At 44.2% G+C, this 12,462-nt stretch overlaps 1 protein-coding gene across 4 annotated transcripts in view; it reads right to left on the reverse strand.

Moving 5' to 3' along the window:
- dlec1 (DLEC1 cilia and flagella associated protein) overlaps positions 1–12,462 on the reverse strand; it is a 128,003-nt gene that overhangs the window by 84,539 nt on the left and 31,002 nt on the right. For all 4 annotated transcript variants that reach the window (XM_046293086.1, XM_046293085.1, XM_046293083.1 and 1 more), the window contains exons 9-11: positions 8,665–8,752; positions 2,338–2,511; positions 342–478 (exon numbers count right to left, since the gene is read on the reverse strand). In XM_046293086.1, the coding sequence (XP_046149042.1) occupies positions 342–478; positions 2,338–2,511; positions 8,665–8,752 (399 nt within the window). The remainder of the gene's footprint in view (positions 1–341; positions 479–2,337; positions 2,512–8,664; positions 8,753–12,462) is intronic.

Genomic DNA, 12,462 nt, shown 5'->3' on the forward strand with positions numbered 1-12,462 from the left:
AACCTTGTCCTACAGACCATAATAAAACCCTGTCCGACAGACCATAATATAACCCTGTTATACAGACCATAATATAACCCTGTCCTAGAGACCATAATATAACCCTGTCCTAGAGACCATAATATAACCCTGTCCTACAGACCATAATATGACCCTGTCCTACAGACATCATATGAAACCTGTTGATCAGACAGATGGAGGATTTTTTACCCAACACCCTAACCCAGAGGTGATTGTATTTACCCTTTGACCTCTAACCCTAACACCCTAACTCAGAGGTGATTGTATTTACCCTTTGACCTCTAACCCTAACACCCTAACCCAGAGGTGATTGTATTTACCCTGATGTTGGAGGCGGGCCAATGTCTCCGGGGGAGGATGCAGAAGGTTCCAGCACTGAGGCCCTCATTACAACACAGGAACTGTCTGAATCTCACCCCTCCTACCAGACAGTAGCCACAGTCCAGAACACTGGGCACTGGGCAGACACAAGACAGAGGGACAAGCCAAGTCAGTACACATAAGGGTGTGTGGTAGAATGAGCTTAATCACTAACTAAGTACACCTTTTATTGTTTTCAATTTTCTTTGGTTAGAGGTGTACTGCATTAGGCTACGCCATACGGAGCAATCAATGATCATAACATCATTGCTCGTTAGGTAGTATGAACCACTCAGCTGTAAGTAGGGGAGATCAGGACCACTCAGGTGTCAGTATGGGGGGTCAGGACCACTCAGCTGTCAGTAGGGGAGGTTAGGACCACTCAGGTGTCAGTATGGGGGGTCAAGACCACTCAGCTGTCAGTAGGGGAGGTTAGGACCACTCAGCTGTCAGTAGGGGAGGTCAGGACCACTCAGGTGTCAGTATGGGAGGTTAGGACCACTCAGCTGTCAGTAGGGGAGGTCAGGACCACTCAGGTGTCAGTATGGGAGGTTAGGACCACTCAGCTGTCAGTAGGGGAGGTCAGGACCACTCAGGTGTCAGTATGGGGGGTCAAGACCACTCAGCTGTCAGTAGGGGAGGTTAGGACCACTCAGCTGTCAGTAGGGGAGGTCAGGACCACTCAGGTGTCAGTATGGGAGGTTAGGACCACTCAGCTGTCAGTAGGGGAGGTCAGGACCACTCAGGTGTCAGTATGGGGGGTCAAGACCACTCAGCTGTCAGTAGGGGAGGTTAGGACCACTCAGCTGTCAGTACGGGAGGTCAGGACCACTCAGCTGTCAGTAGGGGAGGTCAGGACCACTCAGGTGTCAGTATGGGGGGTCAGGACCACTCACCTGTCAGTAGGGGAGGTTAGGACCACTCAGCTGTCAGTAGGGGAGGTCAGGACCACTCAGCTGTCAGTAGGGGAGGTTAGGACCATTCAGCTGTCAGTATGGGAGGGGGTCAGGACCACTCACCTGTCAGTATGGGAGGGGGGCAGGACCACTCAGCTGTCAGTATGGGAGGGGGGCAGGACCACTCAGCTGTCAGTATAGGAGGGGGTCAGGACCACTCAGCTGTCAGTATGGGAGGAGATCAGGACCACTCAGGTGTCAGTATGGGAGATTAGGACCACTCACCTGTCAGTATGGGAGCGGGTCAGGACCACTCACGTGTCAGTATGGGAGGAGGTTAGGACCACTCACATGTCAGTATGGGCGGAGGTTAGGACCACTCACGTGTCAGTATGGGCGGAGGTTAGGACCACTCACGTGTCAATATGGGCGGAGGTTAGGACCACTCACGTGTCAATATGGGCGGAGGTTAGGACCACTCACGTGTCAGTATGGGAGGAGGTTAGGACCACTCACGTGTCAGTATGGGAGGAGGTTAGGACCACTCACGTGTCAGTATGGGCGGTTAGGACCACTCACGTGTCAGTATGGGCGGAGGTTAGGACCACTCACGTGTCAGTATGGGCGGAGGTTAGGACCACTCACGTGTCAGTATGGGCGGAGGTTAGGACCACTCATGTGTCAGTATGGGAGGTTAGGACCACTCACGTGTCAGTATGGGAGGTTAGGACCACTCACGTGTCAGTATGGGAGGTTAGGACCACTCACGTGTCAGTATGGGAGGTTAGGACCACTCACGTGTCAGTATGGGAGGTTAGGACCACTCACGTGTCAGTATGGGTCCTAATGGGTGGAGGTTAGGACCACTCACGTGTCAGTATGGGAGGTTAGGACCACTCACGTGTCAGTATGGGAGGTTAGGACCACTCACGTGTCAGTATGGGAGGAGGTTAGGACCACTCACGTGTCAGTATGGGAGGTTAGGACCACTCACGTGTCAGTATGGGAGGAGGTTAGGACCACTCACGTGTCAGTATGGGAGGAGGTTAGGACCACTCACGTGTCAGTATGGGTGGCGGTCTGCGGGCCTCGATAGGAACCAGCAGTGGGTATTGGGCCTGAGTCTCTACAACCAGGAAGTCTTGGTAGTCAGCCAGGGAGTCTGGAGCAAACAGTACCGTGTACTGGCAGGACATCCCAGGGGCTACGATACCCCCCTCGCCTGGAAACCTGCCTGATGACACAACACCGTCAGTGACTGCATCCCATACAGCATCCTATTACATAGTATAGTATAGTGTAATACTCTTGACCAGGACTTTAGTGCAATATATAGGAAATAGGGTGATATTTGGGACTCAACATTATCTCCTCTTTACTCAGAATCATTAAGACAGGAGTTGTATTTCAATTCAATTCAAGGGGCTTTATTGGCATGGGAAACATATGTTAGCATTGATCTTTATTGGCATGGGAAACATATGTTAGCATTGATCTTTATTGGCATGGGAACATATGTTAGCATTGATCTTTATTGACATGGGATACATATGTTAGCATTGATCTTTGTTGGCATGGGAAACATATGTTAGTATTGATCTTTATTGGCATGGGAAACATATGTTAGCATTGATCTTTATTGGCATGGGAAACATATGTTAGCATTGATCTTTATTGGCATGGGAAACATATGTTAGCATTGATCTTTATTGACATGGGAAACATATGTTAGCATTGATCTTTATTGGCATGGGAAACATATGTTAGCATTGATCTTTATTGGCATGGGAAACATATGTTAGCATTGATCTTTGTTGGCATGGGAAACATATGTTAGCATTGATCTTTATTGGCATGGGAAACATATGTTAGCATTGATCTTTGTTGACATGGGATACATATGTTAGCATTGCCAAAGCAAGTGAAGTAGATAATAAACAAAAGTGAAATAAACAACAAAAATTAACAGTTAACATTACTCACAAAAGTTCCAAAAGAACAAAGACATTACAAATGTCATATTATGTATACAGTTGAAGTCAGAAGTTTACATACACCTTAGCCAAATACATTTAAAATCAGGTTCACAATTCCTGACATTTAATCCTAGTAAGAAATTCCCTGTCTTCGGTTAGTTAGGATCACCACTTTATTTTAAGAATGTGAAATGTCAGAATAATAATAGAGAGAATGATTTATTTCAGCTTTAATTTATTTAATCACATTCTCCGTGGGTCAGAAGGTTACATACACTCAATTATTATTTGGTAGCATTGCCTTTAAATGGTTTTACTTGGATCAAACGTTTTGAGTAGCCGAAATAAATCAAATGTATTTATATAGCCCTTCTTACATCAGCTGATATATCAAAGTGCTGTACAGAAACCCAGCATAAAACCCCAAACAGCAAACAATGCAGGTGTAGAAGCATGAGGCCCATCCTCCTGACAGAGCTGGTGTAACTGAATCAGGTTTGTAGGCCTCCTTGATCGCACAAGCTTTATCAGTTCTGCCCACAAATTTTCGATGGGATTGAGGTCAGGGCTTTGTGATGGCCACTCCAATACCTTGATTTTGTTGTCCTTAAGCCAATTTGCCACAACAATGGAAGTATGCTTGGGGTAATTGTGCATTTGGAAAACCAGTTTGCGACCAAGTTTTAACTTCCTGACTGATGTCTTGAGATGTTGCTTCAATATTTCCACATAATTTCCGTCCTCATCACGACATCTATTTTGTGAAGTGCACCAGTCCCTCCTGCAGCAAAGAACCCCCACAACATGATGCTGCCACCCCCGTGCTTCACGGTTGGGATAGTGTTTTTCGGCCTCCCCCTTTTTCCTCCAAACATAACGATGGTCATTATGGCCAAACAGTTCTTTTTTTGTTTCATCGGACCAGAGGACATTTCTCCAAAAAGTACAATCTTTGTCCCCATGTGCAGTTGCAAACCGTAGTCTGGCTTTTTTATGGTGGTTTTGGACCAGTTGCTTCTTCCTTGCTGAGCGGCCTTTCAAGTTATGTCGATATAGGGCTCGTTTAACTGTGGATATTTTTGTACCTGTTTCCTCCAGCATCTTCACAAGGTCCTTTGCTGTTGTTCTGGGATTGATTTGCACTTTTCGCACCAAAGTACGTTCATCTCTAGGAGACAGAACGCTAGACCGGTATGACAGCATAATTTGCAAATAAAAAATTAAAAAATCCTACAATGTGATTTTCTGGATTTTTTTTCTCATTTTGTCTGTCATAGTTGAAGTGTACCTATGATGAAAATTACAGGCCTCTCTCATCTTTTTAAGTGGGAGAACTTGCACAATTGGTGGGTGACTAAATACTTTTTTGCCCCACTGTATATATATCTACACACTGCTCAAAAAAATAAAGGGAACACTTAAACAACACAATGTAACTCCAAGTCAATCACACTTCTGTGAAATCAAACTGTCCACTTAGGAAGCATCACTGATTGACAATAAATTTCACATGCTGTTGTGCAAATGGAATAGACAACAGGTGGAAATTATAGGCAATTAGCAAGACCTCCCCCAATGAAGGAGTGGTTCTGCAGGTGATAATCACAGACCACCAGTTCGCTTCCTGGCTGATGTTTTGGTCACTTTTGAATGCTGGCGGTGCTTTCACTCTAGTGGTAGCATGAGACGGAGTCTACAACCCACACAAGTGGCTAAGGTAGTGCAGCTCATCCAGGATGTCACATCAATGTAAGCTGTGGCAAGAAGGTTTGCTGTGTCTGTCAGCGTAGTGTCCAGAGCATGGAGGCGCTACCAGGAGACAGGCCAGTACATCAGGAGACGTGGAGGCGGCCGTAGGAGGGCAACAACCCAGCAGCAGGACCGCTACCTCCGCCTTTGTACAAGGAGCACTGCCAGAGCCCTACAAAATGACCTCCAGCAGGCCACAAATGTGCATGTGTCTGCTCAAACGGTCAGAAACAGACTCCATGAGGGTGGTATGAGGGCCCGACGTCCACAGGTGGGGTTGTGCTTACAGCCCAACACCGTGCAGGACGTTTGGCATTTTCCAGAGAACACCAAGATTGGCAAATTCGCCACTGGCGCCCTGTGCTCTTCACAGATGAAAGCAGGTTCACACTGAGCACGTGACAGACGTGACAGATTCTGGAGACGCCGTGGAGAACGTTCTGCTGCCTGCAACATCCTCCAGCATGACCGGTTTGGCGATGGGTCAGTCATGGTGTGGGGTGGCATTTCTTTGGGGGGCCGCACAGCCCTCAATGTGCTCGCCAGAGGTAGCCTGGCTGCCATTAGGTACGGAGATGAGATCCTCAGACCCCTTGTGAGACCATATACTGGTGCGGTTGTCCCTGGGTTCTTCCTAATGCAAGACAATGCTAGACCTCATGTGGCTGGAGTGTGTCAGCAGTTCCTGCAAGAGGAAGGCATTGATGCTATGGACTGGCCTGCACGTTCCCCAGACCTGAATCCAATTGAGGACATCTGGGACATCATGCCTCGCTCCATCCACCATTGCACCACAGACTGTCCAGGAGTTGGCGGATGCTTTAGTCCAGGTCTGGGAGGACATCCCTCAGGAGACCATCCACCACCTCATCAGGAGCATGCCCAGGCGTTGTAGGGAGGTCATACAGGCACATGGAGGCCACACACACTACTGAGCCTAATTTTGACTTGTTTTAAGGACATTACATCGAAGTTGGATCAGCCTGTAGTGTGGTTTTCCACTTTAATTTTGAGTGTGACTCCAAATTCAGATCCATGGGTTGATAAATTTGATTTCCATTGATAATTTTTGTGTGATTTTGTTGTCAGCACATTCAACTATGTAAAGAAAAAAGTATTTAATAAGAATATTTCATTCATTCAGATCTAGGATGTGTTATTTTAGTGTTCCCTTATTTTTTTGAGCAGTGTATATATATTTTGCAATGAAATGTGTGGTTTGTTTGTATATATATAAAAAAATATATATATGTAAAAAATATATGTATCTGATATATATATATATATATATATATATATATATATATATATATATATATATATATATATCAGATACATATATTTTCCATGTCAGATATATCAGATACATATATTTTCCATGTCAGATATATATATTTTCCATTATTTTATTCAAATGGAATGGAGTAGAACAGCAAACACACACACGGCCACTGCGCCTGCTACTCCTCTCCATTTCCATATGAAATAGCCATTGGGTGCTCTTCGGGGGAGGGCAGGCCCACGACAATGGCCGGAGTTGAATGGAACAGCACTTCACCTTAGTGACTGTTCCCTCTGCTCTATACAATACATATCTGTTTATTTTATGTGATGATAAAAGGCTCATATAATAAAAATGTTTTCTTTCACAGTGATAGCAACTCCGACTGGGAGCCCCTGGTGCCAAGCTGCCCGCTCTACCTCTGCCCCCTCTACTCCTGCCTCCAGTAGTGTTCATATGCACAGTTCATTGTTTTTTCTTTTTTTACCTTTATTTAACCAGGCAAGTCAGTTAAGAACACATTCTTATTTTCAATTACGGCCTGGGAACAGTGGGTTAACTGCCTGTTCAGGGGCAGAACGACAGATTTGTACCTTGTCAGCTCGGGGGTTTGAACTCGCAACCTTCCGGTTACTAGTCCAACGCTCTAACCACTAGGCTACCCTGCCACCCCATTACTGCAGGCATGACTGTGCCTCAGGGCCAAAAGGGCATAGCATGGAGGCGTCGTTGTGTTCTGTGTCGCATGACCTGCACCACTTGTTCAGTTTGCCTCTGCTTTACATCAGAAAGAGACTGCTATGGGACATGGCACAGGCAGCAAAATATTGTGTAGAGGACTTCCAAAGGGTGTACTGTTTTTATTAAATATTTTTTAAACATTTTTTATATATTTTTTTTGTGTGTTAGAATTGCTTTTTGATATGTTCTATATAGTTATTTGCACTGTTGTATATAGTTATAGGTCATTTCACCAATTCGGCCACTGTAGCTCACTCATTCCTGAAGTTATCAGTCTGAAGCTTTGCACACCTACAGTTGCCCTCTTGTGTTATCCATCACAATTATCTCCAGCATCCTATCTGACTGTGTGGCTATTCTAGTACATGTGAAAGATGATGCTACAACAATAAAAAACAGAAAACGTATGCTCTTTCTTTCTATTTTCTTCCACCAGATCTACTGTGTTATATTCTCCTACATTCAATTAACATTTCCACAAACTTCAGAATGTTTCCATTCAAATGATACCAAGAATATGCATATCCTTGCCTCTGGGGCTGAGCTACAGGCAGTTAGATTAGGGTATGTCTTCAGGTGGAAATTGAGAACAGGGGATGCAGCCATAAGAGGTTAAACCGAACGACGACTGAAAGGGAACGTACAGTTATAAATATAACTACCGTTTCCTGAAGGAGGAAAAAAATGTATAACATATTTTGCCCCAGTGAAAACAGGGGATTTTGGGCATGCTGAAGTGCGGTACTGAATTGAGGAAATGAATGCGAGCCCAGGTATTAGCCAGGAAGGAGGACTTCTGAGGGCGGGCTCGGCATGCATTGGCCTGTTGGGTGTGATTTCACTTTTTTCAGGTGAATATGATTGGTCGTTGATACCTCGTTCCCTCCTTCAGGTAACAGTAGTTATATTCATAAATGTATGTTTTCCATACCAATTCATATGTCCTGAAACTCCCCTTTAAACCACTGGATACGTTCCTGGAACGCCCCTATAAACCACTGGATACGTTCCTGGAACGCCCCTATAAACCACTGGATACGTTCCTGGAACGCCCCTATAAACCACTGGATACGTTCCTGGAACGCCCCTATAAACCACTGGATACGTTCCTGGAACGCCCCTATAAACCACTGGATACGATCCTGGAACGCCCCTATAAACCACTGGATACGATCCTGGAACGCCCCTATAAACCACTGGATACGTTCCTGGAACGCCCCTATAAACCACTGGATACGATCCTGGAACGCCCCTATAAACCACTGGATACGATCCTGGAACGCCCCTATAAACCACTGGATACGTTCCTGGAACGCCCCTATAAACCACTGGATACGTTCCTGGAACCCCCTATAAACCACTGGATACGTTCCTGGAACGCCCCTATAAACCACTGGATACGTTCCTGGAACCCCCCTATAAACCACTGGATACGTTCCTGGAACGCCCCTATAAACCACTGGATACGTTCCTGGAACGCCCCTATAAACCACTGGATACGTTCCTGGAACGCCCCTATAAACCACTGGATACGTTCCTGGAACCCCCTATAAACCACTGGATACGTTCCTGGAACCCCCTATAAACCACTGGATACGTTCCTGGAACCCCCCTATAAACCACTGGATAGAGTACTGACCGAGACCCAGGGAGAAGTGAGGGGTGGTGGGCGGGAGGACCCGGACATGTCGGCTGGTAGCAGTCATGTTCCTCAGCTCCACTGTAGTCTGAAGGAGGAAGAGGAGAGGAAGAGGTCAATCGTTGCAAATAATGGATTCCACTGCCGTCGTTTATTGAAGCCATGGTGAACCAGTATCACAAGGTTGTAGTTCAACAAAACCAGGGAATATCAGAGATCTTATGAGTACAATGACAAGTGAAACACAAGACAACAGTCCTGGAATGTTATGACAACATGTAGACACAGTGCCTGAGGAAACTATTTCCACATTTTGTTAAGTTACCTTCACACAATACCACATGATGATAAAGCAAAAATACATTTTCAGAAATAATAATATTTACGTAAATATTTAGCAACTTTGCTATGGGACTTGAAATTGAGGTCAGGTTCATCCTGTTTACATTGATCACCCTTGGGATGTTTCTACAACTTGATTGGAGACCACCTGTGGTATATTCAATTGATTGGACATTATTTGGAAAAGCACACACCTGTCTATATAAGGTCGCGCAGTTGACAGTGCATGTCAAAGCAAACACCAAGCCATGAGGTCGAAGGAATTGTCCATAGAGCTCCAAGACAGGATTGGGTTGAGGCACAGATCTGGGGAAGGGAACCAACACATTCCTGCCATATTGAAGGTCTCCAAGAACACAGTGGCCTCCATCACTCTTTAAATAGAAGATATTTGGAACCACCAAGACTCTTCCTAGAGCTGGCCAATTTGAGCAATCGGGGAGAGTGGCCTAGGTCAGGAAGGTGAGCAAGAACATGATAGTCACTCTGACAGAGCTCCAGAGATCCTCTGTGGAGATGGGAGAACCTTCCAGAAGGACAACCATCTCTGCAGCACTCCACCAATCAGACCTTTATGCTAGAGTGGCCAGACGGTAAAATGCACATGACAGCCTGCATGGAATTTGCCAAAAGGCACCTAAAGACTCTCAGATCATCAGAAACCAGATTCTCTGGTCTGATGAAACCAAGACTGAACTATTTGGCCTGAATTTCAAGCATCACGTCTGGAGGAAACCTGGCACCATCTGCTGTGGGGATGTTTTTCAGTGGCAGGGACTGGGAGACTAGTCAGGATCGAGGGAAAGATAACCGGAGCAAAGTACAGAGAGATCCTTGATGAAAACCTGCTCCAGAGTGCTCAGGACCTCAAACTGGAGGTGAAGGTTCACCTTCCAACAGGACAATGACCCTAAGTACACAGCCAAGACAATGCAGGAGTGACTTCAGGACAAGTCTCTGAATGTCCTTGAGTGGCCCAGCCAGAGCCCAGACGTTCAAAAATATATATATATATTTCACCTTAATTTAACCAGGTAGGCCAGTTGAGAACAAGTTCTGATTTACAACTGCAACCTGGCCAAGATAAAGCAAAGAAGTACAGCAACGCTCCCCATCCAACCTGACAGAGATTGAGAGGATCTGCAGAGAAGAATGGGAAAAAATCTCCAAATACAGGTGTGCCAAGCTTGTAGCATCATACCCAAGAAGACTCAATGCTGTAATCGCTGCCAAAGGTGCTTCAACAAAGTACTGAGTAAAGGGGATGAATACTAATGCAAATGTGATACAGTTGATTATTTTTAATAAATTAGCAAAAATTCCAAAACCTGATTTGCTTAGTCATTATGGGGTATTGTGTGTAGGTTGATGGGGGGGGACTACTTAATACATTTGAGAATAAGGCTGTAACGTAACAAAATGTGGAAAAAGTCAAGGGGTCTGAATACTTTCCGAAGGCACTATAGATTGCAAAATAGTTGGGAAGAGATTTTCGATGTAGTGATTCCTTGGCACATGGTTTATGAACTGATACTCAAAATGACTCCAGATTTTTTTTTTTAATTCAATTTAAATTATTATACAAAATTTGTCCAACCAATAGAATGTTATATACAGTATGTGGACATCTATAAGTACCTAGGTGTCTGGCTAGACTAAACTCTCCTTCCAGACTCATATCAAACATCTCCAATCTAAAATCAAATCTAAAGTCGGCTTTCTATTCCGCAACAAAGCCTCCATCACTCACGCCGCCAAACTTACCCTAGTAAAACTGACTATCCTCCCAATCCTCGCGATGTCATCTACAAAATAGCTTCCAATACTCTACTCAGCAAACTGGATGCAGTTTAACACAGTGCCATCCGTTTTGTTACTAAAGCACCTTATACCACCCACCACTGCGACCTGTATGCTCTAGTTGGCTGGCCCTCACTACATATTCGTTGCCATACCCACTGGCTCCAGGTCATCTACAAGTCCATGCTAGGTAAAGCTCCGCCTTATCTCAGTTCACTGGTCACGATGGCAACACCCATCCGTAGCATGCGCTCCAGCAGGTGTATCTCACTGATCATCCCTAAAGCCAACACCTCATTTGGCCGCCTTTCCTTCCAGTTCTCTGCTGCCTGTGACTGGAACGAATTGCAAAAATCGCTGAAGTTGGAGACTTTTATCTCCCTCACCAACTTTAAACATCTGCTATCTGAGCAGCTAAACGGATCGCTGCAGCTCTACATAGTCCATCGGTAAATAATAATAATAATATAATAATATATGCCATTTAGCAGACGCTTTTATCCAAAGCGACTTACAGTCATGTGTGCATACATTCTACGATAACAACATTAGACCATTAGACCATAACAACATTAGACCATTAGACCATAACAACATTAGACCATTAGACCATAACAACATTAGACCATAACAACATTAGACCATTAGACCATAACAGCATTAGACCATAACAACATTAGACCATAACAACATTAGACCATTAGACCATAACAACATTAGACCATAACAACATTAGACCATTAGACCATAACAACATTAGACCATAACAACATTATACCATAACAACATTAGACCATAACAACATTAGACCATAACAACATTAGACCATTAGATCATAACAACATTAGATCATAACAACATTAGATCATAACAACATTAGACCATTAGACCATAACAACATTAGACCATAACAACATTAGACCATAACAACATTAGACCATTAGACCATAACAACATTAGACCATAACAACATTAGACCATAACAACATTAGATCATAACAACATTAGACCAATAGACCATAACAACATGAATGGGTAAATAGCCCATTCAATCTACCTACCTCATTCCCATACTGTTTTTATACTGTTTTTATTTATTTACTTTTCTGCTCTTTTGCACACCAATATCTCTACCTGTACATGACCATCTGATCATTTATCACTCCAGTGTTAATCTGCAAAATTGTAATTATTCGCCTACCTCCTCATGCCTTTTGCACACAATGTATATAGACTCTTTTTTTTCTACTGTGTTATTGACTTGTTAATTGTTTACTCCATGTGTAACTCTATGTTGTCTGTTCACACTGCTATGCTTTATTTTGGCCAGGTCGCAGTTGTAAATGAGAACTTGTTCTCAACTAGCCTACCTGGTTAAATAAAGGTGTTCTCAACTAGCCTACCTGGTTAAATAAAGGTGTTCTCAACTAGCCTACCTGGTTAAATAAAGGTGTTCTCAACTAGCCTACCTGGTTAAATAAAGGTGTTCTCAACTAGCCTACCTGGTTAAATAAAGGTGTTCTCAACTAGCCTACCTGGTTAAATAAAGGTGTTCTCAACTAGCCTACCTGGTTAAATAAAGGTGTTCTCAACTAGCCTACCTGGTTAAATAAAGGTGTTCTCAACTAGCCTACCTGGTTAAATAAAGGTGTTCTC

Source organism: Oncorhynchus gorbuscha, linkage group LG12, assembly GCF_021184085.1.
Source record: "Oncorhynchus gorbuscha isolate QuinsamMale2020 ecotype Even-year linkage group LG12, OgorEven_v1.0, whole genome shotgun sequence".
NCBI lineage: Eukaryota > Metazoa > Chordata > Actinopteri > Salmoniformes > Salmonidae > Oncorhynchus > Oncorhynchus gorbuscha.